This window comes from Sinohyriopsis cumingii, chromosome 3, assembly GCF_028554795.1.
Source record: "Sinohyriopsis cumingii isolate HCF-2022 chromosome 3, ASM2855479v2, whole genome shotgun sequence".
Taxonomy (NCBI): Eukaryota; Metazoa; Mollusca; class Bivalvia; order Unionida; family Unionidae; genus Sinohyriopsis; species Sinohyriopsis cumingii.
The window spans coordinates 59,385,346-59,408,512 of record NC_142963.1 but is presented as its reverse complement, the minus strand read 5'-3'; the positions used below and the strand labels follow the sequence as shown (position 1 = coordinate 59,408,512).

At 35.7% G+C, this 23,167-nt stretch overlaps 1 protein-coding gene across 18 annotated transcripts in view; it reads left to right on the top strand.

The window, feature by feature from the left end:
• The window catches only part of LOC149802934 (uncharacterized), a 389,228-nt gene that overhangs the window by 211,729 nt on the left and 154,332 nt on the right, over nt 1-23,167 (top strand). For 16 of the 18 annotated variants that reach the window (XM_089952442.1, XM_089952439.1, XM_089952435.1 and 13 more), the window contains 3 exons: nt 3,817-3,873; nt 19,198-19,397; nt 21,896-21,971. In XM_089952442.1, the coding sequence (XP_089808568.1) occupies nt 3,817-3,873; nt 19,198-19,397; nt 21,896-21,971 (333 nt within the window). The remainder of the gene's footprint in view (nt 1-3,816; nt 3,874-19,197; nt 19,398-21,895; nt 21,972-23,167) is intronic. The other 2 variants (XM_089952437.1, XM_089952431.1) reach the window with 1 other exon arrangement.

The window sequence follows — 23,167 nt, the reverse complement described above, 5'->3', positions numbered from 1 at the left end:
ACATTCAGTATTGGGGCCCCGAGTGGCCGAGTGGTCTAAAGTGCTTACCGTTCCGGATCACTGCCATCTCACCTCTGTCTGCATGGGTTCGAGTCCAAGGCTCGGCTAGCGTGGATATGTGGGAAAGCCTGACAGTAGCTTCTCGTGGGTTGGTGGTTCTTCCCTGGGTTTTCCAAGGTTCTTCCTCCACCAGTTATACTGGCCACCATGTATAGCCTATCATGTGTTAAAAAATGGTGTTAAACCCTAGAACAACAACAACAACAACAACATTCAATATTGTAATTTACATAGGGAAAAAAATTACCAGAAAACAAAGGCATATTTTTTTTATAAAAGCAACATAAAATAATCATCCATCACAGTCTGATCTGATTTCTTTTAGAAAATATAAAAGGGCCACTGGCACTATGTCCCATGACCCTGGATTGAACCCAGGATTGAACCCTGGATTGAACCCTAGATTGATGAACTGTGTTCTCCTTTCAACATTTTGTCCCAAGTTAATGGTTTTCATCTTGATCTACCACTACTGTTCATTGTTGAACATGTTATACTCAGTTTAATATGGTTCATGTCTTAAAATATTTGTAATAATAATATAATAAAAATAAGTGTAATAGTGTAGGTAATGCATGTAAATAATGTATATAGAACTAAATCCCAAGGTTTTTGTGTGGTTCCACATTGTTACATTTTTCAAGTTTCACTTCTAGTTGGCATCATATAGTCACAGTTGTGGTGAGGTACACATTGAACACTACATACATACATACATACATACATACATACATACATACATACATACATACATACATACATACGTACGTACGTACGTACGTACGTACGTACGTATGTATATGTACGTACGTACATACATACATACAAATGTACATGCATGCATGCACACATACATACATACATACATACATACATACAGTTTTCTCTTTTTATGTTGAAAATTTTCTTCACTAAAAGTTAAGTACAGAACATTGAACTGTTTTGGACAATTGACTGTGGCCATTTGTACAAATACAATTCTGTTTGTTGAAAGAAGCTAATACAGTTAGGTTGATATATTGATTTTGTAAGGGCATTTAATGGGTGTCATTGACTTTTTATGGGACATGTACTTCTTCTGTTAAGCTGTTCATCAACAGGTAAAAATAAGCCACCTCTCACTTATTAACAACTCCAGGTCGAGTTTTGTCTGGCAACCATTCTGATGACACTACCTGATTTTTCTACACTATAAAACCAAGAGCGGATGTTGAATTTACCATGCAGGTTGTAATTTTATCACTTTCTAAGAGAAATAATCCAGTTTTTTTAAAAATAAAGTTAATTTGTTGTTCTAGATCAGTATTTATTTAGTATTTGATTCAGAGAAATATAGCTGGAAATCTCCAAGAGACTTGTCAGTTTCAATATAACAATAAACCAGATGAATGTACATTTATCTTGTTAAGATGAACAAATATGATAAATATGAATGAAATCACTTTAGTGTAGAATGCATTATTTTGCTTTGTATAAAAATTGATAGCGTTGGTATATTCTCTTTATTGTCAGATAATAGTTAGTTTTGGTCATTATTATAAGGTGATGAAACATAAAAATCAGATAGGTTGAGGATGGTTATGTAGGTTGAGGATGGTTATGTACGTTGAGGATGGTTATGTAGGTTGAGGATGATTACGTAGGTTGAGGATGATTACATAGGTTGAGAATGGTTATGTAGGTTGAGGATGATTGCGTAGGTTGAGGATGGTTACATAGGTTGAGGATGGTTATGCAGGTTGAGGATGGTTACATAGGTTGAGAATGGTTATGCAGGTTGAGGATGATTGCGTAGGTTGAGGATGGTTACATAGGTTGAGGATGGTTACATAGGTTGAGAATGGTTATGTAGGTTGAGGATGATTGCATAGGTTGAGGATGGTTACATAAGTTGAGGATGGTTATGTAGGTTGAGGATGATTACGTAGGTTGAGGATGGTTACATAAGTTGAGGATGATTACATAGGTTGAGGATGTTTACGTAGGTTGAGGATGGTTACGATGGTTGAGGATGGTTACATAGGTTGAGGATGATTACGTAGGTTGAGGATGGTTACATAGGTTGAGGATGGTTACATAGGTTGAGGATGGTTACGTAGGTTGAGGATGGCTACGTAGGTTGAGGATGGCTACGTAGGTTGAGGATGGTTACATAGGTTGAGGATGGTTACATAGGTTGAGGATGGTTATGTAGGTTGAGGATGGCTACATAGGTTGAGGATGGTTACATAGGTTGAGAATGGTTATGCAGGTTGAGGATGATTGCGTAGGTTGAGGATGGTTACATAGGTTGAGGATGGTTATGCAGGTTGAGGATGATTGCGTAGGTTGAGGATGGTTACATAGGTTGAGGATGGTTACATAGGTTGAGAATGGTTATGTAGGTTGAGGATGATTGCATAGGTTGAGGATGGTTACATAAGTTGAGGATGGTTATGTAGGTTGAGGATGATTACGTAGGTTGAGGATGGTTACATAAGTTGAGGATGATTACATAGGTTGAGGATGTTTACGTAGGTTGAGGATGGTTACGATGGTTGAGGATGGTTACATAGGTTGAGGATGATTACGTAGGTTGAGGATGGTTACATAGGTTGAGGATGGTTACATAGGTTGAGGATGGTTACGTAGGTTGAGGATGGCTACGTAGGTTGAGGATGGCTACGTAGGTTGAGGATGGTTACATAGGTTGAGGATGGTTACGTAGGTTGAGGATGGCTACATAGGTTGAGGATGGTTACATAGGTTGAGGATGTTATGTAGGTTGAGGATGGCTACGTAGGTTGAGGATGGTTACATAGGTTGAGGATGGTTACGTAGGTTGAGGATGATTACATAGATGATATCTGTTGAATAAGAGATACGATTCAAAATGCACCTGACATTCAGTAGTACATTCAGTTGGGAAAACTTAACTGCATTCATTAAGGTGATGATGTATATCTACATACCCAGCCAGTTCAAAGAGAATTCTCATTCTTATTTTTGTGGGTCTGTTATTATTTTCATACATGCAGTAGTTACCATTGTTCTTTCTATATGATATAATTCTAGCTTTATCAGATTTAGCAATATGAATGCGGGGTACAATTTTTGTTGTTGTTGTTGCTTCTGTTCACGCATGCAAACGCCAAGGCACATACACATAGCCTTGCAAATACATGGGTATTGTTTACTTAGCTTAGTTTACTGTGTTTGAATGACCAGCTGGAGTCCATAGCATACATCACAATCAAAATATAAAGAGTTTACTTGATAGTATTGTACTTATTCAAGGCAGGAGGCAAGATAAGAAAGAAAGGCAGGTAGTTCCCACTAATCGCCTAAAGAATAATTACTCTACCTTGAAATTCGTTATATATTGCTCAGGTGATTTATAAATTGAACTTGGGGCTAAAACAAACAGGTAAACTACAGGAAAATCTGCAGGTAAACCCAGGCCTCTTATTGCCCAAGCACTGGTAAATTTTATATTGATATGTATCTTTGTGGTACAGCCACTCAAGGTTGTATAGACTTGGCTTTCACCTGGACTGAATATGTTGACATTTGGCAGCGTATGTGATGCATAACAAATATTAACAGTCCTGCATGAATTGTACCAGGATAGTATTAGACTGTCATTTTACTGTGTGTATGTCATCTCTCCATTTTGTTTTGCCCAGATTCTCAGCACTGTGGATTTAATTCCATTTTCAATCTTATTTTGGTGACTTCTCTGTGCGTGTATATTCAGTTTAATGCATGTGTTTTCAGAGAATGGATTTCCCAAGGATATTGAATTTATTGGAAACCCAGTCATGGTGACAGAGGGTAAGCATGAGAAGTTATTTTCCTGGTTTGCACTGGGTCTACTTTTGGCGGCTTTGCTTTATTTAAACTGCAGTTTCAATACTTATCCATATATAGTGTGTACCATATGTACTTGCTTATAAGACGAGTCCAACAGCAAACTGCACATACCCAGATCTGCCATTGCATAAAGCACAGGCAGATCTGGGTCTGTGCAGTTCATTAGGAGTAATCAGTAGACCAAACAAGATAGACCCTGATCTGCAACGCATGTGCATTATGCTATGGCAGATCAGGATCTTTGTTGTTTTGCAGCTTGACTTATAAGTGAGTATATATGGTACCTACCTGTTAACACGAAAATGGTCCAGCAAATCAGGATCTATGTAGTTGGTTTAACATATAATTTACTGTGGACATCATAGACCCTGATGTGCCAGAATATCACACTAAAACAGGTTGGGTATTCCATGTTTGAAATTGGGCATATGTTATCATATGAACTAGTCTTGTATTTGCATGCACTTATGGATTTCACTTTCTTAATTAGCTATTTTATGTCTTTTTGTCTGCCTTTTTTAACCTGCATTTTCTGCATTTTTCACAGCTTTGTGTGGTTTTCAGTACTTTTGAAAACTTCATCTCACATGGTATTGTATATGGTTTTTATTAGTTTTGAATAATTCGTCTTGCATGATATTTTCTTTGTATTTTTTCTTTATTAGCCTTCAGAGTTGTTCTTTTTTATATACCCACCATAAGGCAGAATGTATTATGTGTTATGATGTCCTCCATCTTTCCATCCATCCATCCATCTTTACATCTGTTACACATTTTATTTCGACATTGTAACTCAAGTTGTCTACCATATACAGTTCTGGCATGCATTTGGATAAGGAAGAACACTATGTATTTCGGGGTTAAAAGTGAAGGTCACTATCGCTGCAAAAAGAAAAGTGGTTTCTGCTGAGAAATGTCAGTTATCTACATAAAGTGATATTAATCTGAGGGTGGGAACATAATGTTCTGTTTATAGCATACTTGTTACATTTTTTCAAGTGTCATATATTCCATATACCTACAATTATGTAATGGACACCAAAGTTTCGTTTCTGTTGCATTTTCTTGTCTAACTCATGTACAAGTTTATAGATTCCTGTATTGATCATAACATTATATTTGTAATGTGGAGCAACATTTTTTTTGTGTGGCCATGCTGGGTCAGTGGTCAATAAACTGGACTCTTGACCTGATACCAGGGTGCAGGTTTGAATCCTGCTTAGGAGAGTTAATGTGCTGTGCTCTTGGGCAATAGGCACTTGACTTGAATTGTGTCTGGCACTAAATTATGTACATTTGTTGCTCTGCTGTAAAACACCAAAAACATTGCAAACCAAAAAACCTTTGGTAATAAGTTTGTAAGCGTGTAAGCCAGTGCATACCAAAAACTTAGGTAAAAAGGTTGGAAACATGACATACCCTTCAAGAAGGTTGAGCTTAAATGTTCTTGAACACTCTGTACCTATATAACATAATACCAACTTAAAAGTACATCACAACCTCACTCCTGTAAGCAGTTATGAGACAGGGAAAAGTGGTCTTAATTGGTAAGTGTTCTCATTTCAAAGGACAATTTTTTTTATTACATAGTAAACAGGAAAACCCAAATATTATTGTAGTTTGGGAATGGTCTAATTGTTCTTATTATGTAGGTGGTCATAATATAATGATGAATTGTCGTTTGGGCTGAGGTAATTAGGTCTAATGCATCTCATTTTCAAATATATTTTGCTTGAATATAATGTATCCTTTTATTGTGAATAATTGGTGTCACTAGCCCGCAGTTTTGTTTGCATACTGTATTGACCATTTAATATATGTTGTTGATTTTTTAAGAAAGGTATAATTTTTTACTTGAGCTGGATACTGCCAGTTATGTTTTATCACAAAACGTGTATTGAATGATTGATTATCTTTGATACTGTTTGTATTTTGACACTTTTGAATACATCAGTATGCTGTACAATATACAGGTGAATCCATGTTTGCAAAACAAACATCATATTTTATCATTGTATTAATATATGGTAGGATTGACTGAATTTCTGGAAGAAATCAAAATAATTTTTTCCCCCCATTCTTTAAATTTTTGTTCATGATTTGCGATAACGTTTAATTATGCACTTTTAGCAGATTAGATTAGTGATAAATCTGGTGTATGCATATGAAAAAAAATGTTTAATGAAACAGATCAAAATATACAGTTGGTATTATTTGAAAATGCCATTTTTTGCATTTGATTTAGTTTTAATTGCATTTCATTTAGTTTTAGTCAGCTTTCATCCTGTACAGCAGTTTGTGTCTGTATTCTGTTAAGATACACTATCACCACAATCTAATTAAAATCAGATCTCCACTGTCCTACATGAAGATCTGACTGTGACCACTTAGGGGTCATGTTCTGGTGACCTTTAAATTAGCCAATGGAAATGCAGCTTTCAAACATTTCAGAGTGAACCAAATCATTTGTCACACACTGATCCTCTTCTGTCATACTACTTAGGCTGCCAAGGTTTAAGACTTCATCAAATTGATTGATAAAATCAGTGGTAACAACATAAGTCACCAGAATGTGACCCCTAAAGGTTGGTTGCTGTCAGATTTTCACCTAGGACAGTGGAGATCTGATTTTAATCAGACTTACCTTCACCAGAGAAAATATTGTAATTCATTGTTGCATCAGTGATAGCAAAAGTACATGTAGTTTTAGAATCTTGGATTGTTGTCTACTGTCCCTTTTACCAGGATATATTACTAAAACTCATGAATGGCTGATGAAGGTAAATTAACAAGCACAAAGACTATTATATATACTCATTTAAAAGACAAACTGCACAGACCCAGATAATTCACTGGCAGATCTGAGTGTGTACATATTTGTTAGCAGCAGTCAGTAGAAGAAACAACATAGACCTTGATCTGTAGGTGCATTATGCTACGGGTGATCAGATTCTATGCATTTTGAAGTCGACTCATTTATAAGCGAATACATTCAGAATGTGTCTGAAATGGTCTTTGGGGTTGCAGTACACTAAATATGTTAAAATTAAAGGTGTAAAAGTTAAATTTTCAGAAAATACAAACTTCATTAGTTTAAAATGAAACATTGAGAATCATAATCAGATTCTTGGTTGTTTGACTTGTTCCGACAAGTCTTTGTTTTTTGTGAGTTATTCTCATCCCACTACAGTAAACATTTACATTCATTAATTGAGGACAATACACATGTACATTCATTAATTGAGGACAATACACATGTACATTCATTAATTGAGGACACAATACACATGTACATTCATTAATGGAAGACAATTTGTACACAAAATTAATACATTGCTTCCTTAAAAGGTTGCAGGGTAATTATCTTGTAAAATAAAAAATCAGTTTAGAAAAGGGTACTGTCTAACAAACTCCATATTAAACTACTGGTTTATAAAACTACCCTCAACACCATTGTTTGCACACCATGCTTTTAACACATTAACCCCTGGTGATGAGTTTAAGTGGCAGGAAGTAGTAGCCTACTGCCCAGCTCTATAGCGTCAAGGTTATGTATGATACACTAAAGTGGGTGGTATTATAGAAAGGTAGACATATGTAGCTCTACAATGATACCAAAAGATCTGGAATTTCTAGTTGCACTGCAAAATACAGATGGAAAAAAAAAATTGGACCCGATTTTTTTCTTCCCAAAATTCGGCCTTGGTCGGAATCCGATTTTGTGTCGGGATTTTAGACTTTTTGGTCTCTGATCTAAGGCAGACCAATATGAACTGCAAACAGACAGATGAACCTTTGTAAAAAGTAGGATAAGACGGGCATTTGGAATAAAGAGTGGTTTCAATATTAAAAAATCAAACTTTTACCCTTCTGCTAATGCGCGAGCAAAATAGCCAATGAAAAATGATGTTTCTAACACAACTAGGCAGTATATTATTAAGTTGGTGTTTTTGGATGTATTCAGAAATATCTTTCAAAATGTGTTTCCTCCTCGAATTTCAGATGAAAATGACTAACACCTCCAAGGGTTAATGTGTTAAGACTCAATTCCAGGATGTCAGACAAGCTTATAGACTGGCTTCTGGCTATTTTCTTAATAAATCTAATTCATCTCTCCTGACAAAACTTGGATATCAGTGGAACAGACAGTAATGATACCATATGTCTGATACAGGATCAGTGGTCATATTTTTTGGCTAGCTTTTAAAAATGTAAACAGTGTTTCAGGTCAACTTGAGGTTATTTTTAATAGTACAACCAGTATAGTTTATGGACTTTTCCACCCTTTGAGACAGACATATTTTTAATGTGATTTCAACTGACAAACTTTAATACAGTGTTACATCAGTGAAAATCTTTGACTTTTTTGATGTGTTTGGTTTAGATAACAAATTTTGACCCTCTGTTTTAATGATTTTTTTAAAACTAGTTTTACCTTGATTTTTTTATTTTTAAAAGGAAGACATTTTAAACTTATTTTTTTCCTGTTATCTGTTGTTGGTTGTTGTAGTGTTTCATGTATAAATTTGTATGGAAGGGTTTATCTTCCTGAAGCTTTTTGAACTTCTTTTTATTTATAGTTTTACCTTTGATCTTTGATCTAGTTGTACTTCATGTTTATGTTAAGTTTTTTTTTGAAAGATGTATCTTCCTCCAGTTTTTTTTTTGTCCAGTTCTTTATATGTACATTTTTAGTGCAGTACTTTCTTTAATTGGATCTTTATAGTCATTACTACGCTGACATGCTGTTAAATGGTACATTACTATATGCTTACATGCCATTAAATGGTATATTACTGTGCTGACATGACATTACTGTGCTGACATGACATTAAATGGTACATTACTATGCTGACATGCCATTACTATGCTGACATAGCATTAAATGGTACATTACTGTGCTGACATGTTACCATTGCTGAAATGTCATTAGATGGTACCTTACTATGCTGACATGGCATTAAATGAAACATTACTATGCTGACATATGATTACTATTGCTGACATGTCAGTAAATAATACATTACAATGCTAACATGCCATTAAATGGTACATTACTATGCTGACAAGGCATTACTATGCTTACATGCTATTACTATTGCTGACATGCCATTAAATGGTGCATTACTATGCTGACAAGGCATTACTATGCTTACATGCTGTTACCATTGCTTACATGCCATTAAATGGTACATTACTATGCTGACATTTCATTAAATGATAATACTTGTACATATAACGTAAATAGAGTACATGAATTTGCAAGAGTAACATTATACGGTGACTCTGAAGATTATTCTTGTTGCATGATTTTTTTTAAAACAACTTATAGGGGCAAAGACCCCCACTCATTTCACGTTTACATATGTAAAACTCGATAGCTGACCACTACATGGTCCCCCCCCCAATAATTATGCGGGCACCTCAGTAATCATGGTTTGATATTTCTTTGATTCTTCTTCATTATTTATATGCTGCATATGAATTTGAGGAAACTTGTTTGCAGATCATGAAGGTTAATGGGTCCCAAGTTCAGCTTGAAAACAAATTATTTATACAGTGTTCAGATATTTAACATTTTAAACAAGTTGATATTTTTACATATGTAACGGTCCAGACAGTCCAAAATTGCTAAAAACACTTTAGGTTGATATACATTTAGTTGAATATCTATCCCAAGTAGGGATATCACATAGAAAAGTACTATGATACTAATTGACCCCGTAGGTCAATTAGTATTTCAAAATTTATCAATTTCTCACAGGTTTAAAAATCATATCTCATCATAGAAACAAAGAAAATGTTTGTTAGTGAGTGAATTTTTTCAATATGACACGATTATTAAGATCAGATCAGTTTTCCGTGTAAGAAAGCCTGCACAGCCAATTTATGGTACATCATATTGGTAAATCACAAAATATTTCAGAACAGATCATATACTTTTGATTGACTTTATCATTTACTTTTACATGACTGTTGATATGATTAATAAAAATGATTAAAAAATTGTTTTTAATTTTTTTTAATTAGCCATATATGACGTTAATATTTGTTCAGTATCCCCCAGAGTTTATCGGGCTATAATACACCTTAGGTAAAATGTCGTGTCATATGAATGACAACATAAGATAATTATGACATCATTCTGAATTGTATAGTAAGTATTGAGTTTACAAAAGCAGACTGCCTTAATTGTAAGTTTGAAGTACAGCAAATCTTAATGGACATTTCTACATACTGGACACCTCAGGTACTAAAGGACATTTGTGGACTCCATTTCTTGATTTCACTGGCATATTTAATTTCAGTATTGAGGACACTGGTACATAAAAATGTTTTCTGGTCCCTCAATTGTCCTTATTAGATGGGTTTCATTGTAGATGGATCAGTGACTAGATGGAATAATTGTAAATGTACAGTTTTGGGGGGCACTGAATTAGAATATCAAACTTTATTACCTATGATCCACAAGTATACATGTTATTAAAGTTGTGAGAACAATAATTGCGTAATTTATAACTTGTGTTTTCTTACCATTGCGTAATCAATATTTAACAATGTCATCTCATTCATTATTTTGGTACATGTACATTCTGTGTTTCCTTGGTGCAAGATTGTATGAAGATATCATAAGCTCCATTGGAAATATCAAGAGACCAAACAGGTCAGAGTTTGGAACAATGATAGTAATTACCAGTAGTCTCCTTTGCTTGACTAATTACATGTATTCATTACATTATGACTGAAAAATTGTTCAGACTACATTAATAATCCAAATCACACATGCACACACATTACTTTATGAATGCTAGCAGCCTTCTTTTGGTGGTTACGGTTGTAGGTAGGGTAATTTATTGTTTTTGTTGTTGTTATTATTAGTATTATTATTATTATTGTTATTATTATTATTATTTTGCACTTTTGATCATAGACCAGAAGGACTTTTGAGATGGTCTGTTGTGTGTCATTCAATTCTGTCTGTTATTGTTAAACCAGCTGAATTATTTGCAGAATCGTCTTGAAACTTTGCAAACACATTCATCTCATGGTCTAGTTGGTCCTTTATGGCCTAATGGTTAGATCTCATGGTCTAGTTGGTCCTTTATGGTCTAGTGGTTAGATCTCATGGTCTAGTTGGTCCTTTATGGCCTAGTAGTTAGATCTCATGGTCTAGTTGGTCCTTTATGGCCTAGTGGTTAGATCTCATGGTCTAGTTGGTCCTTTATGGTCTAGTGGTTAGATCTCATGGTCTAGTTGGTCCTTTATGGCCTAGTAGTTAGATCTCATGGTCTAGTTGGTCCTTTATGACCTAGTGGTTGGATCTCATGGTCTTGTTGGTCCTTTATGGCCTAGTGGTTAGATCTCATGGTCTAGTTGGTCCTTTATGGTCTAGTTGTTTGATCTCATGGTCTAGTTGGTTCTTTATGGCCTAGTGGTTAGGTCTCATGGTCGAGTTGGTCCTTTATGGCCTAGTGGTTAGATCTCATGCTCTAGTTGGTCCTTTATAAAATGATGTTTGGAGATCCACTACAGCCACCACATTTTGAAAATCTCGGTCTTGCTACTCCTTTTGTATGCATTGTCATATCAACATGGGGTTTACACAGTAAGACTTCTTACAATGTCTTGTTGCTCCTTATGAAAACGGTGTTTCTCTGATGACCAGTTTGGCCACTGCAGTGGCAATCTTGAAAATGTTGTTATTGATACTCCTCCTGAATGAATGGTCATGTCAGTGTTGGCATAATGTTGTTATTGATACTTCTTCTGAATGAATGGTCATGTCAGTGTTGGCATAATGTTGTGATTGATACTCCTCCTGAACGAATGGTCATGTCAGTGTTGGCATAATGTTGTTATTAATACTCCTCCTGAATGAATGGTCATGTCAGTGTTGGCATAATGTTGTGATTGATACTCCTCCTGAATGAATGGTCGTGTCAGTGTTGGCATAATCTGTAATATGAAGAATTAAAAACTTGACTTCTTTTTGCAGGTTCTAATATACTGGTTGTGATGATTATTTTTATTTTTATTGTGCTAAATATACTTTTTGATATAAAAAAGTTTTAAATTGAGCATAAATTGTTTGGTAGTGATAACGGGTCAGTGAGAGCACATGCTGTAAACTTGGATTTAACAGCCTTTGAGTTTTCAGCAGGTGGGCTATGTCAGTTTCATATATCAGGTTAGCATTTTTATTTGTTGTTTTTTCATATTGGTGTAGAGCAACATACCAGAAATAACCCTGGTTTATTTACACATTATCAGTTATTCCTGATGGGTGCAGGTCAGGTCATCATGGATTCTCTTTCGGTAAAGATGTAAACAAATGTGTACATGATTATCAGTGTCACAGGAACTATGTATTTCAACAAAATTATTCTTAAGACAGCTGGTAGGTCAGATTTTGTTTGTTTTATATTTTTCTTAAAGATTATGTGTCTTACAAACCAAATCAGGGAAGCTGCTTTGGCTTAGTGGTTAGCATGCCAGGCCCATGATTGAAAGGGTGCGAGTTGGAATCCTACTATTGGGACCAGCCTGGGTTAGATACTGTGGCATGTCCTTGGGCAAGGCACTTCACGCCAATTGCCTTGCCACTAAATGACCTACATGTGCTGCTGTGCCATGAAGTACCAAGCCAAACCAAACAAAGAAATTAAATCCTGTCAAAATAATGGGTAACAGAAATACGACAAATGAAACAATTGCAACTTCAGCAAGGTACAGCATACACAGCTTCAGCTGTCAGCTGTGCATCAAACCTGATGGGTGGATAGCTTCTAATTGTTCTGATTAAATGGCATCATTTCAGTTTCATACATATTTTAAAAGTTTGGTAAACACAGTGTATACCATTAGTTTTTTTATAGCTATATTTCGAGTTTTATACTTGGAAAGTATTCAAAGCATCTTATTCATGCAATATATTTTTATGCTAAGTATGGATGCACTAGGGGCAGATAAAATAAAACAAAATGTATAGATACTTTTTTCTTTGCAAATACTCATTGCCTAGTCATCCAGTAAAAAGTTAGAGAACTGTCCATGATACAATTGGGGCCTTGAGTGGCCAAGTGGTCTAAAGCACTCACCGTTACGGATCACTGCCATCTCACCTCTGTCTGCATGAGTTCGAGTTTCGGATTCGACTAATGTGGTTATGTGAGAAAGCTTGCCAGTAGCTTCTTGTGTGTTGGTGGTTCTTTCCGGGGGTTTCCCGGGTTCTTCCTCCACCATTTGTACTGGCCGCCATGTAAAGCCTATCTTGTGCTGAAAATGGCATTAAACCCTCCAACAACAACAACAACAACAACAACAACCATGATACAATCAAACTGTCTAAACCACCATATATACTACACACATGTGCATCGTAAAGTAGTATAGGGCATGTTTGTATTTGTAAGCATAGCATGTTGTGCATGCATTATTTGCTCTTTCATTTTCCCCTTTATCTGTACTTGTATGAATGATTACTGATTGTAAAATGTATTTAACTGGAGCAAGACCATCGAGTAAATAACTTGCATAGTTTGCAGTAACAATTGTAATACATAGCCATGGGTATAAATAGAATACATCATGCAAATACTTTACCAAAGGTATAAACAGAATACAATATAATACATAGCCATGGGTATAAATAGAATGCACCATAATGTATGACCATGGGTATAAATGAATGCATCTTAATACTCCACCTTGGATAGAAATAGAATGCATCATAATACATCACCATGGGTATAAATAGAATGCATCATAATACATCACAATGGATAGAAATGGAATGCATCATAATACTTTACCATGGGTATAAATTAAATGTATGAAAATACATAGAGTAAGCCATAATACTCCACCAGTGGTATAAATAGAATGCATCATAATACTCCACCATGGGTATAAATAGAGTAAGCCATAATACTCCACCATGGGTATAAATAGAAAAGTCATAATACTCCACCATGGGAATACTCCACCACGGGAGAATTACAATGTATTGATGTGTGCATTTTTGTGAAAGCTTCTTGGAAACTGCTAAAGAAGGATTCTATAATTAAGGCTATCATCAGACTTTGGGAGGAAGTTATGGTCTGTATAGCTTAATTTTCAAAGATCCAATATTTTTGCAAGGAAAGATTTATATTGTACTACTTGGTTTTAAGGGTACTGTCAGTATTATTATTAACTTTATCATGCCAAAGAAATTGGAACTAATTACTTTTCCCATGGATATACTTCGGGCAGATGACATTGGCTGGCTTGGGATGGTATCGAACTTGCAAACCTTTGATTATGAGTCTGGCACTCTGCGAGTATAGCTACAGTGGGGTAATGAGTGTAGCTTTGTGGGATTGGGTGTGTGTGTGTGATTTAGATTTTTTATGTAGCTTTAACACATTTCCAGTCATATTGCTACAATGTCCACAGTGTGGCAGTTTAAAGTGATGTCTAGCACTGGGGCATCATGCCACAGACATGTAGCATGATGTCCCACCCAGTCACATTATCCGGACACCAGGCCAACCAGTCCTAACACTAACCTCTTAATGCTGAGCGCCAAGTGAGGCAGCTGATAGTTTCATTTTAAAAAGTCTTTGGTATGAATTGGACAGGGTTCGAACCCAAGACCTCCCGCATGCACGGCGGATGCTCTAACCACAAGACCACCGGAGCTGTCTGTGTGGGGTTGGATAGGGGTGGTGTTGGGGGAAATAGTGTGGTACAGTAAGGGGTGGATAGTGGATGATGTGGGAGATGTGCTACTATAGGGGTGGATAGTGAGGTGTGTTGGGTGGGATGACTTGTAGGTCTGGCAGTACATGGATAGACACTTCTAAATTTAATTATTAAAATTATTGTAATTAATATTCTGTTAATAATTTTCTTACATAAATTAAAAGTGGAAAATATTAAGTGTTCTGAATTTGGTAAAAATAGATTGTATGTTGGTTTTAACAATGCTTTTAACACAATATTGGCTGTATCATGTGAAAATAGGAGCTAATTCATTTGGCCCCAGAGGTTTTTGCCTGAAATGCGAGTAGGAAAGACATTTTGGGGGCTATTTCTGAATACATCGTAACACATCAGCTTTCAACAGATTTTCCATGAGACTAGTGCTAGTTGTATTAGAAACATCGTTTTTCATTGGTTATTTTGCTTGCGAATGAGCAGAAGGTAAAAATTGTTGGGTTTTTTTTGTTGGGGGGGGGCTGTTTTTGCTTAATGTTCCCATCATTTTGATATGGAGACCACTCTTTATTCCAAATGTCCATCATATCCTAGTTTTTGCAAAGGTTCACCTGTCTGTGTGCAGTTCAGACCGGTCTGCCTTAGATCTGAGGCCAAAAGGTCTAAGATCCAGACACAAAATCACATCCCGACCAAGAGTAAATTTTGGGTGAGAAAAAAAAAAACGGGTCCAAAATGGAGGTTTTTCCCTCTGTATTTTGTAGTGCAACAAGAACTTCCAGATTTTTTGGTATCATTGTAGAGCTGTATCTGTCTGCTTTTTTGTAATACCACCCACTTTGGTGTATCTTAAATGACCTTGATGCTGCAGAGCTCAGAAATAGGGTACAGCCTCATCACACCTAAAGGCAGGATTGGAGCCAAATGAGTTAAGAGCCTTTCTCAACTACACACAGAGGCAACTAACACAGGCTAGCCTGGAGGCAGGGGATATTGAACCTACGATCCTTGGATTACAAATCCAGCACTCTACCAGCTGAGATTCCATGTCTCCCATTGAGTAGAAACTTTCTGTATAGTTAAGGTATATTCCCTAATTAACACTTTGGGGTGGGTGGGTAAGGTTACATTTTCCAGATGGGTGTGTTGATTAGAGCACAATAATGAAAGTTGTTCATTTGATGTACTCTTATAATTATTTCATGTACACCTGTGGTCTTTCTGCCACTGAATTCAGTCACTGTAAATACGAGCACATTTTGCACTCAGCCGCATGTAGAAGTAGGAATTGTAAGCCTTTGAATTTGCCAGCCAGCTATTGCATCATTAAACACTACATGTGTACCTGTGACTTTAGTAATTTATATGTCGATATATACATTGCAACCTGTAACTTCAGTAATTTATACATTGATATACACATTGTAACAGTGTGATCAACTGAAACTGCTGCAGTATTTTGTTGTCATCATGGATCTGAAAGAGGCAGGTATTGAAAAGCACAGGACTTGCACTCCATCTTTTAAATTTTCTGTTCTTAAAAAAGAAGATGAGGCATTAATTAAGGGGGGGGGGCTTAGATGAGGAAATATATGGTATCAAATATTTTCCATGGGTCTGACTATTCATGGAATAGTAGGCACACAGATTGTTGAGATCAGATAGTCATTAGGTCTGTTTGATGTAGATACTAAAATAGACTAAATATTAAACAGTTTATTAAAAATGGAAATAAGTAATAAAAACACTTTCTCAACAAAACAAAAAGCATAGCACAAAAACAAACCTGGACACACTCTATCAGTCAGAAGACAACAATTTTTAACCAAGCTAGGCAGGACAGTTAAAATCAAATTTCATATAACCAGACCAAATTTGTATATAAAGAAAAATAATACAATTGAACTTTGACATCATTTTCTCTACATTAATCATGCTGGCCTAGGTCAGAATCAGAATTGTCACTCCCTGAGTGATTATTGTTGTTGTTGATTTAGGGTTTAACTGGATTTCTCAGCCCAAGATGGGCAATATGAGACAGCCAGTATAATGGAGGAGGAAGAACCCCATCTGGAAAACCCCATTAAGAACAACTGACCCCTAGCAAGCTTTCTCACTTTGGACCAGCCTGAGACTCAAACCCACATGGACCCTGAGGGTGATGTAATGGATATTTAATCTGCCGCAATAGGTTTGATTGCCTTGAGATTATAGGCTGATGCCAAAAATTTACATTAGGGTTACACAAAAATGCTCAAGAACAGCTCAGCTGTGAAACTTTTACTTGCATTAGTTACAGTTACTGTATATTCCTGGATATAAATCAAATCCATCTGCAAACTGTATAGAACCAGATCGTCTGTTGCATAATGTGCTGGCAGATCTGGATCTATGGAGTTGGTTAAGATTAATCAGAACAAAAATAGAACCTGATCAGCAAATCAGGATCTCTGTTGTTTGCAGTTGTACCCAAGTTATAAATGAGTATATACGGTGTACCATGTGTAGCAATTTCAGTGGATAACATACAGACATGAATGACATAATATATTTGTCTTTTACTTAATGAATAATTAGAGGTCACAGATGGGTCTGATCCAAGATCTTGTAAATGCAATGTACAACCCCTTAACAATGTCCTCATTAACCTGAAATGTGCTGACAAATCACAACTTGAAGTGGTTGCCACAGATAAGACTTTGGCATTTTGAAATTTTACATGCTGCTTTACATTGGACAACCTTAAAGGACTGTAATTTTTCATGTATAACACTTTTCTAATTGAGAATAACAACTTGAGACTCGGTTGTGCCATCACATATTACCATGGGCAATGTGGATCTATTAATAATTTCACGCAAGCCATGGACCCTGAACTGCCGATGTATTGTGCAAAGGCAAAATAGGGTCTGCATTTTTTTGTGCAAACGGGTACACATTGTACCCGACTTAAGAATGGTATGTGAATACAGAGTAAATATACAAAATGTCAATATTACACTGTGCCTCATTCAGTTTGTTGTACATAACTTGGAGTGCTAGATTAATGTAAATATTTTGTAAGTCATAAATTTTCAGATTACCCATAAATTAGTAATTATGTCAAATATGGAGAATTTAATCTACAAATTAAATTCTTTAAGATGAAGTAACATAGATTTATGCACCATAGATGCCAGTATCAGTGCATTTAATGATGCTTTTTGTTTAAATTTGTGTTTTTCATGTCTAACTTTTGCTTTGATACCAAACACATGTTTGTTTTTTGCCAAGAAAAGGCAGTTTACCTATATTTGGGTAATGTCAGTCATTTGTCTTGCGCTTACTGCAATAAGTTCATTTTCCAGTCTGGAAATTTTGCATACCAATACTCCTGTAAATATGCAGCTTACTTTTATGCCAAGGAAGTCATGCATGTATGCTCAGATTGTAACTTAATGGTATATGACATGTTATTAACATGCCTGAGTATTATTTACATACTTCTGAAATTACAAAATACTTTTTGCAGGTTTTCCACCTTTCAGTATAGGCCTTTCCTTTTGGCAAAAACAAGAAACATTTATTTATTTTATTTGTTTGTTTTGTTTGTTTGTTTGTTTGTTTGTTTTACTCCATTTTTTTCTCTCCCAGAATTTTGGAAACTGCAAGCTTTTTTTTTCTAACACAATACTTATGCCAAGTTTTTTGATGATGGATCAATAAATCTTCATTAGAGTGGAAACAGACTGAACAAGCAGTTCCTGCACTGTATTGGCCAATAAACTGACATTTAATTCTTAATAAATTACCAGTTGAATACACCTGCCATATATACATGCTTAGAAGTCAAGTCAAAGTGCAGACTGCACAGACCCAGATCTGTGGTTGCTTATGTGATGGCAGATCTGGGTCTGTGCACTTTGTTAGGATTAATCAGTAAACAAACAACATACAAACAGGTCTTCAGGCACATTATGTTATGGTAGATCAGTATCTTTGTTATTTGCAGTTGGACTTATAAGCGAGTATATATGATATAAATATTTAACAAGCAACTAAAATATTGTTAACACAGACCTAGATTTGCCGTTAGATAATCACAATAACTGTTTTTGTATGACCTAGAGAGGAACAAACAGCACATACCCTGGATCTGCATAGACCTAAATCTGCTATCACATACTACACCAGGATATCTGGGTCTATTCAGGACAAATCAATAGAACACTGAACATAGATGCTGGTATGAGTGTACAGTATGTGATGGTAGATCAGGATCTATGTTGTTTACACATGGATCCTACTTGTAAATAAGTAAATATAGTAATTCTAAACTTTATTGAATTTATTACAGTGCCCATTATATTTGCCCCAAATTATTTGGATGTTAAAATAACTTAGCTATGTTAGATAACCCATGTTAGGATAGTATTTTAATTTATGGGCATAAAAAATGGAATAAATAAGAGACAATACCTGCAAGAGGGTAAATTTTTTTTTAATATTTAATGTCCTCAGCTTACATATTATTGAATTGATGAAATTTTTTGTTGTGTCTTTATCTTTAATGTATGATCATACCCTCATTATTTCTGTTTTTAGAAGGGAGAATCCCAAAAGGTGCAATATACCTGGGGAAATCCACGATGGTTGAGGGAGATGTTAAACACACAGATACTTACTATGCTGTACCCACAGAAGAGAAAACTACAACAACAAAAGTCATTGAACAGGGGCAGAAAAAATATGATGGAATAGGTCCAGTTGATGATGACTCTGGAATGCCACTTTCATTTAGAAAGGTACATTTGATTACCATATGTATTCGCTTATAAGTGAAGTCAAACTGCAAACAAAGATCCTGATGCGACATAGCATATGCACCTGCAGATCAGGGTCTATGTTGTTTGTTACTGATTACTCATAACAAAGTGCACAGACCCAGATCTGCTGGCACATGCAACAGCAGATCTGGATCTGTGCAGTTTGCAGCTGGACTCATAAGTGATATATATATATATATATATATATATATATATATATATATATATATATATATATATATATATATATATATATATATATATATATGGTAACAGTAATTAAAATATTTAAGCCAAATTAATTGGCTGACATTCTTTAAATCACACTTTTATCATCACAAAATTTGAATGAGGCAAGGAAAATATTTTTTCTGCGAAATGATCAGAAAAACATAAAAGCATCGGTAACTAAGAATAATTTCTTGCACCTGTATGCCCTTTTGACTGGATTGGCAAAAATGTAATGTTGCTGAACTATAATGATTTTTGCAGTGAATTTTATTGCAGATCAATCTTTCAAAGTTTTATTGCTTTAAATTCTATTTTACTTTCACCTGAAATTCGCAGGTTATTTTTTTTTAGCGTTATGTATAATAGGGTATTCTGGTTTTTCTTATTGTTGTTGTATGGTTTAACGCCATTTTTCAGCACACAATAGGCTATACGGTTGATTTTCTTTTTGTAATAGATCTTAAAAGCTGTTTGAGGTTCAGGGATGAACCTTAGCACAAACATTTTCTATATTTAATGGGAGCATCCACCTCGGATGCACAAGGTCACAGGTTTGAGCCCCAGCTGAGTCATACCAAAGACTTACAAAAATGGTACCAGCAGCTTCCTCACTTGGTGCTCAGCATTAAGAGGTTAGTGTTAGGACTGGTAAGTCTGGTATCAGGATAATGTGACTTGCTGGTACATGATGCTACATGTCTGTGGCATGGAGCCCTAGTGCTAGACATCACTATAAAATACCACACTGCAGACATCATAGCAATATAACTAAAATTGTTAAAGCTACATTAAAAATAACCCCTTGAACCCACCTCCACACTCTATACCTAATGGTATATTATGTGTCACGATCAAGGTTTCGTCTTTAGGTTAGGATAACTGGTCAGTTCCTTGGCACATTAACTCTGTCAATAGGGTCACAGCCAGTGTTAATGTATTAGAGTTCAGTGGCACATCAGCTCTGTCAATAGGGTCACAGCCAGTGTTAATGTATTAGAGTTCAGTGGCACATTAGCTCTGTCAATAGGGTCACAGCCAGTGTTTATGTATTAAGAGTTCAGTGGCACATCACCTCATTCACTGGGGTCACAGCCAGTGTTTATGTATTAGAGTTAAGTGGCACATCAGCTCTGTCAATAGGGTCACAGCCAATGTTAATGTATTAGAGTTCAGTGGCACATTAGCTCTGTCAATAGGGTCACAGCCAGTGTTTATGTATTAAGAGTTCAGTGGCACATCACCTCATTCAGTAGGGTCACAGCCAGTGTTTATGTATTAGAGTTCAGTGGCACATCAGCTCTGTCAATAGGGTCACAGCCAGTGTTTATGTATTAGAGTTCAGTGGCACATCAGCTCTGTCAATAGGGTCACAGCCAGTGTTTATGTATTAGAGTTTAGTGGCACATCAGCTCTGTCAATAGGGTCACAGCTAGTGTTAAATGTATTAGAGTTTAGTGGCACATCAGCTCTGTCAATAGGGTCACATCCAGTATTTATGTATTAGAGTTCAGTGGCACATCAGCTCTGTCAATAGGGTCACAGCCAGTGTTAAATGTATTAGAGTTTAGTGGCACATCAGCTCTGTCAATAGGGTCACAGCCAGTGTTAAATGTATTAGAGTTTAGTGGCACATCAGCTCTGTCAATAGGGTCACAGCCAGTGTTAAATGTATTAGAGTTTAGTGGCACATCAGCTCTGTCAATAGGGTCACATCCAGTATTTATGTATTAGAGTTCAGTGGCACATCAGCTCTGTCAATAGGGTCACAGCCAGTGTTAATGTATTAGAGTTCAGTGGCACATCAGCATGGTCATGGCTACATAATGCAAATTAAAGTAAAAAATTCCACAAATAAAAAGATAACCCAGTATCATTACTATTTATTTTTGATGACCTCACCACTGTTGGAAGGGGACAAAAATTCACAGAATTTGGTTTAACTTCCATCCTTTCAACTGTTAAAATAATTTCCCATGTTTACAAAGGTTTTCCTTTTAAGAATAAAACTGCCAACCATGACAACAATATTTCTTCAAGGACCCTTTTCAAAAGAATAGGTAAACTTAAAGACTCTTTGTTTAAAAATGTCTTGCCATTTTATCAGCTAGATGAACCCATAAGGTCTGGGTAATTGGATTGGACTGTCTGGGTAATTGGACTGACTGTCTTGCACCACAAGTTCTTTAACACATCTATCTTTCACCATCATAACCAGTGAATAAATGGTTGACATGTTTCTATTTCAGAACGTTGATGAGCAGAATCAACGGGAATGGTATAAACAGATGTACAAAAGTTTACATAAAACCAAGAAGAAAGAGGGTGAGTTTATTCAGCTGACATGGAAAATGAACCGTTTTATTGATCGGCTTTAATTTATAGAGATGTATATCACGTGATGTACGAAATAAAATCTTTCACATAATTTGAAGGTCCTAATTAGAAAATAAATTAACTTAAAGTTTGCATGCATACAGTGTCAAACAATATTATATTTTGAAAATCTACCCCCCTCCTAACACATACACATTGTAAACAGAACTGCAAGAAAAACATTTCATAGTATCATAATACAAAAATAGGAAAACATTGCCATCAGGGTCATTGAATCAAAAGTAAGAGGAAAGCAGTCCTAATTCGACTACCTGGTAACTGATACAAAAGAAATTTGATGCTTTTGCATTTTTCAATGTTTTGTGCACTAATAAGCACACATAATCTATCCGTTCACAACACTATTTCAGCATGTTCAACCAGTTTTAATTTGTTTTGACAGTTCTGTAATTTCATAAGGTAATGACTTTAGAAGGTTTAGAATAATGGTCATATCAATTTAAAACATTTCTTATAGGTGTCATGTAATAACAGTGCATCAGTGTAATTAACACTGCCAAATTGTATAATGGCAATAATTTCATTTGGCTGGAATTTGATGTGAAAACTAATGCCCTACCTTTAATTGAGACATCAAAAAGAGACCTGAACTCTTTTGTCAGTCAAGTTACAGGTATTGACTTGGATTGAATTCCTCATTATCAATTTACCATATATACTCACTTATAAGTTGATTCAAATTGCAAACAATAAAGATCCTGACCTGCTGTATCATAATATGCCTGAAGATAAGGGTCGTTGTTGCTTGTTCTACTGATTGCTCCTAACACACTGCACATAAGGAGATCTGCAAGCACATTATGCGACATCAGATCTTGGTCTGTGCATTTTGTAGTTGCACTGATCTTATAGGCAAGAATATATGGTATATAAATTCTTGTTTATTTTGTTATATCCTTAGGGTGTACAGCACTAATGAATTGACTTAGAACATGATGTACAAGGAAGGTTTAATTGGGCATATATTTACATGACAAGGGTAGAATTTGAGTTAAGAAAGGCAGAGGGACAGAGAATTGATTTGAGACAGTCCATCTACCTGTATCTCATTGATATCTATGTGTCAGACTGTCCATCCATCTGTATCTCATTGATATCTATGTGTCAGACTGTCCATCCATCTG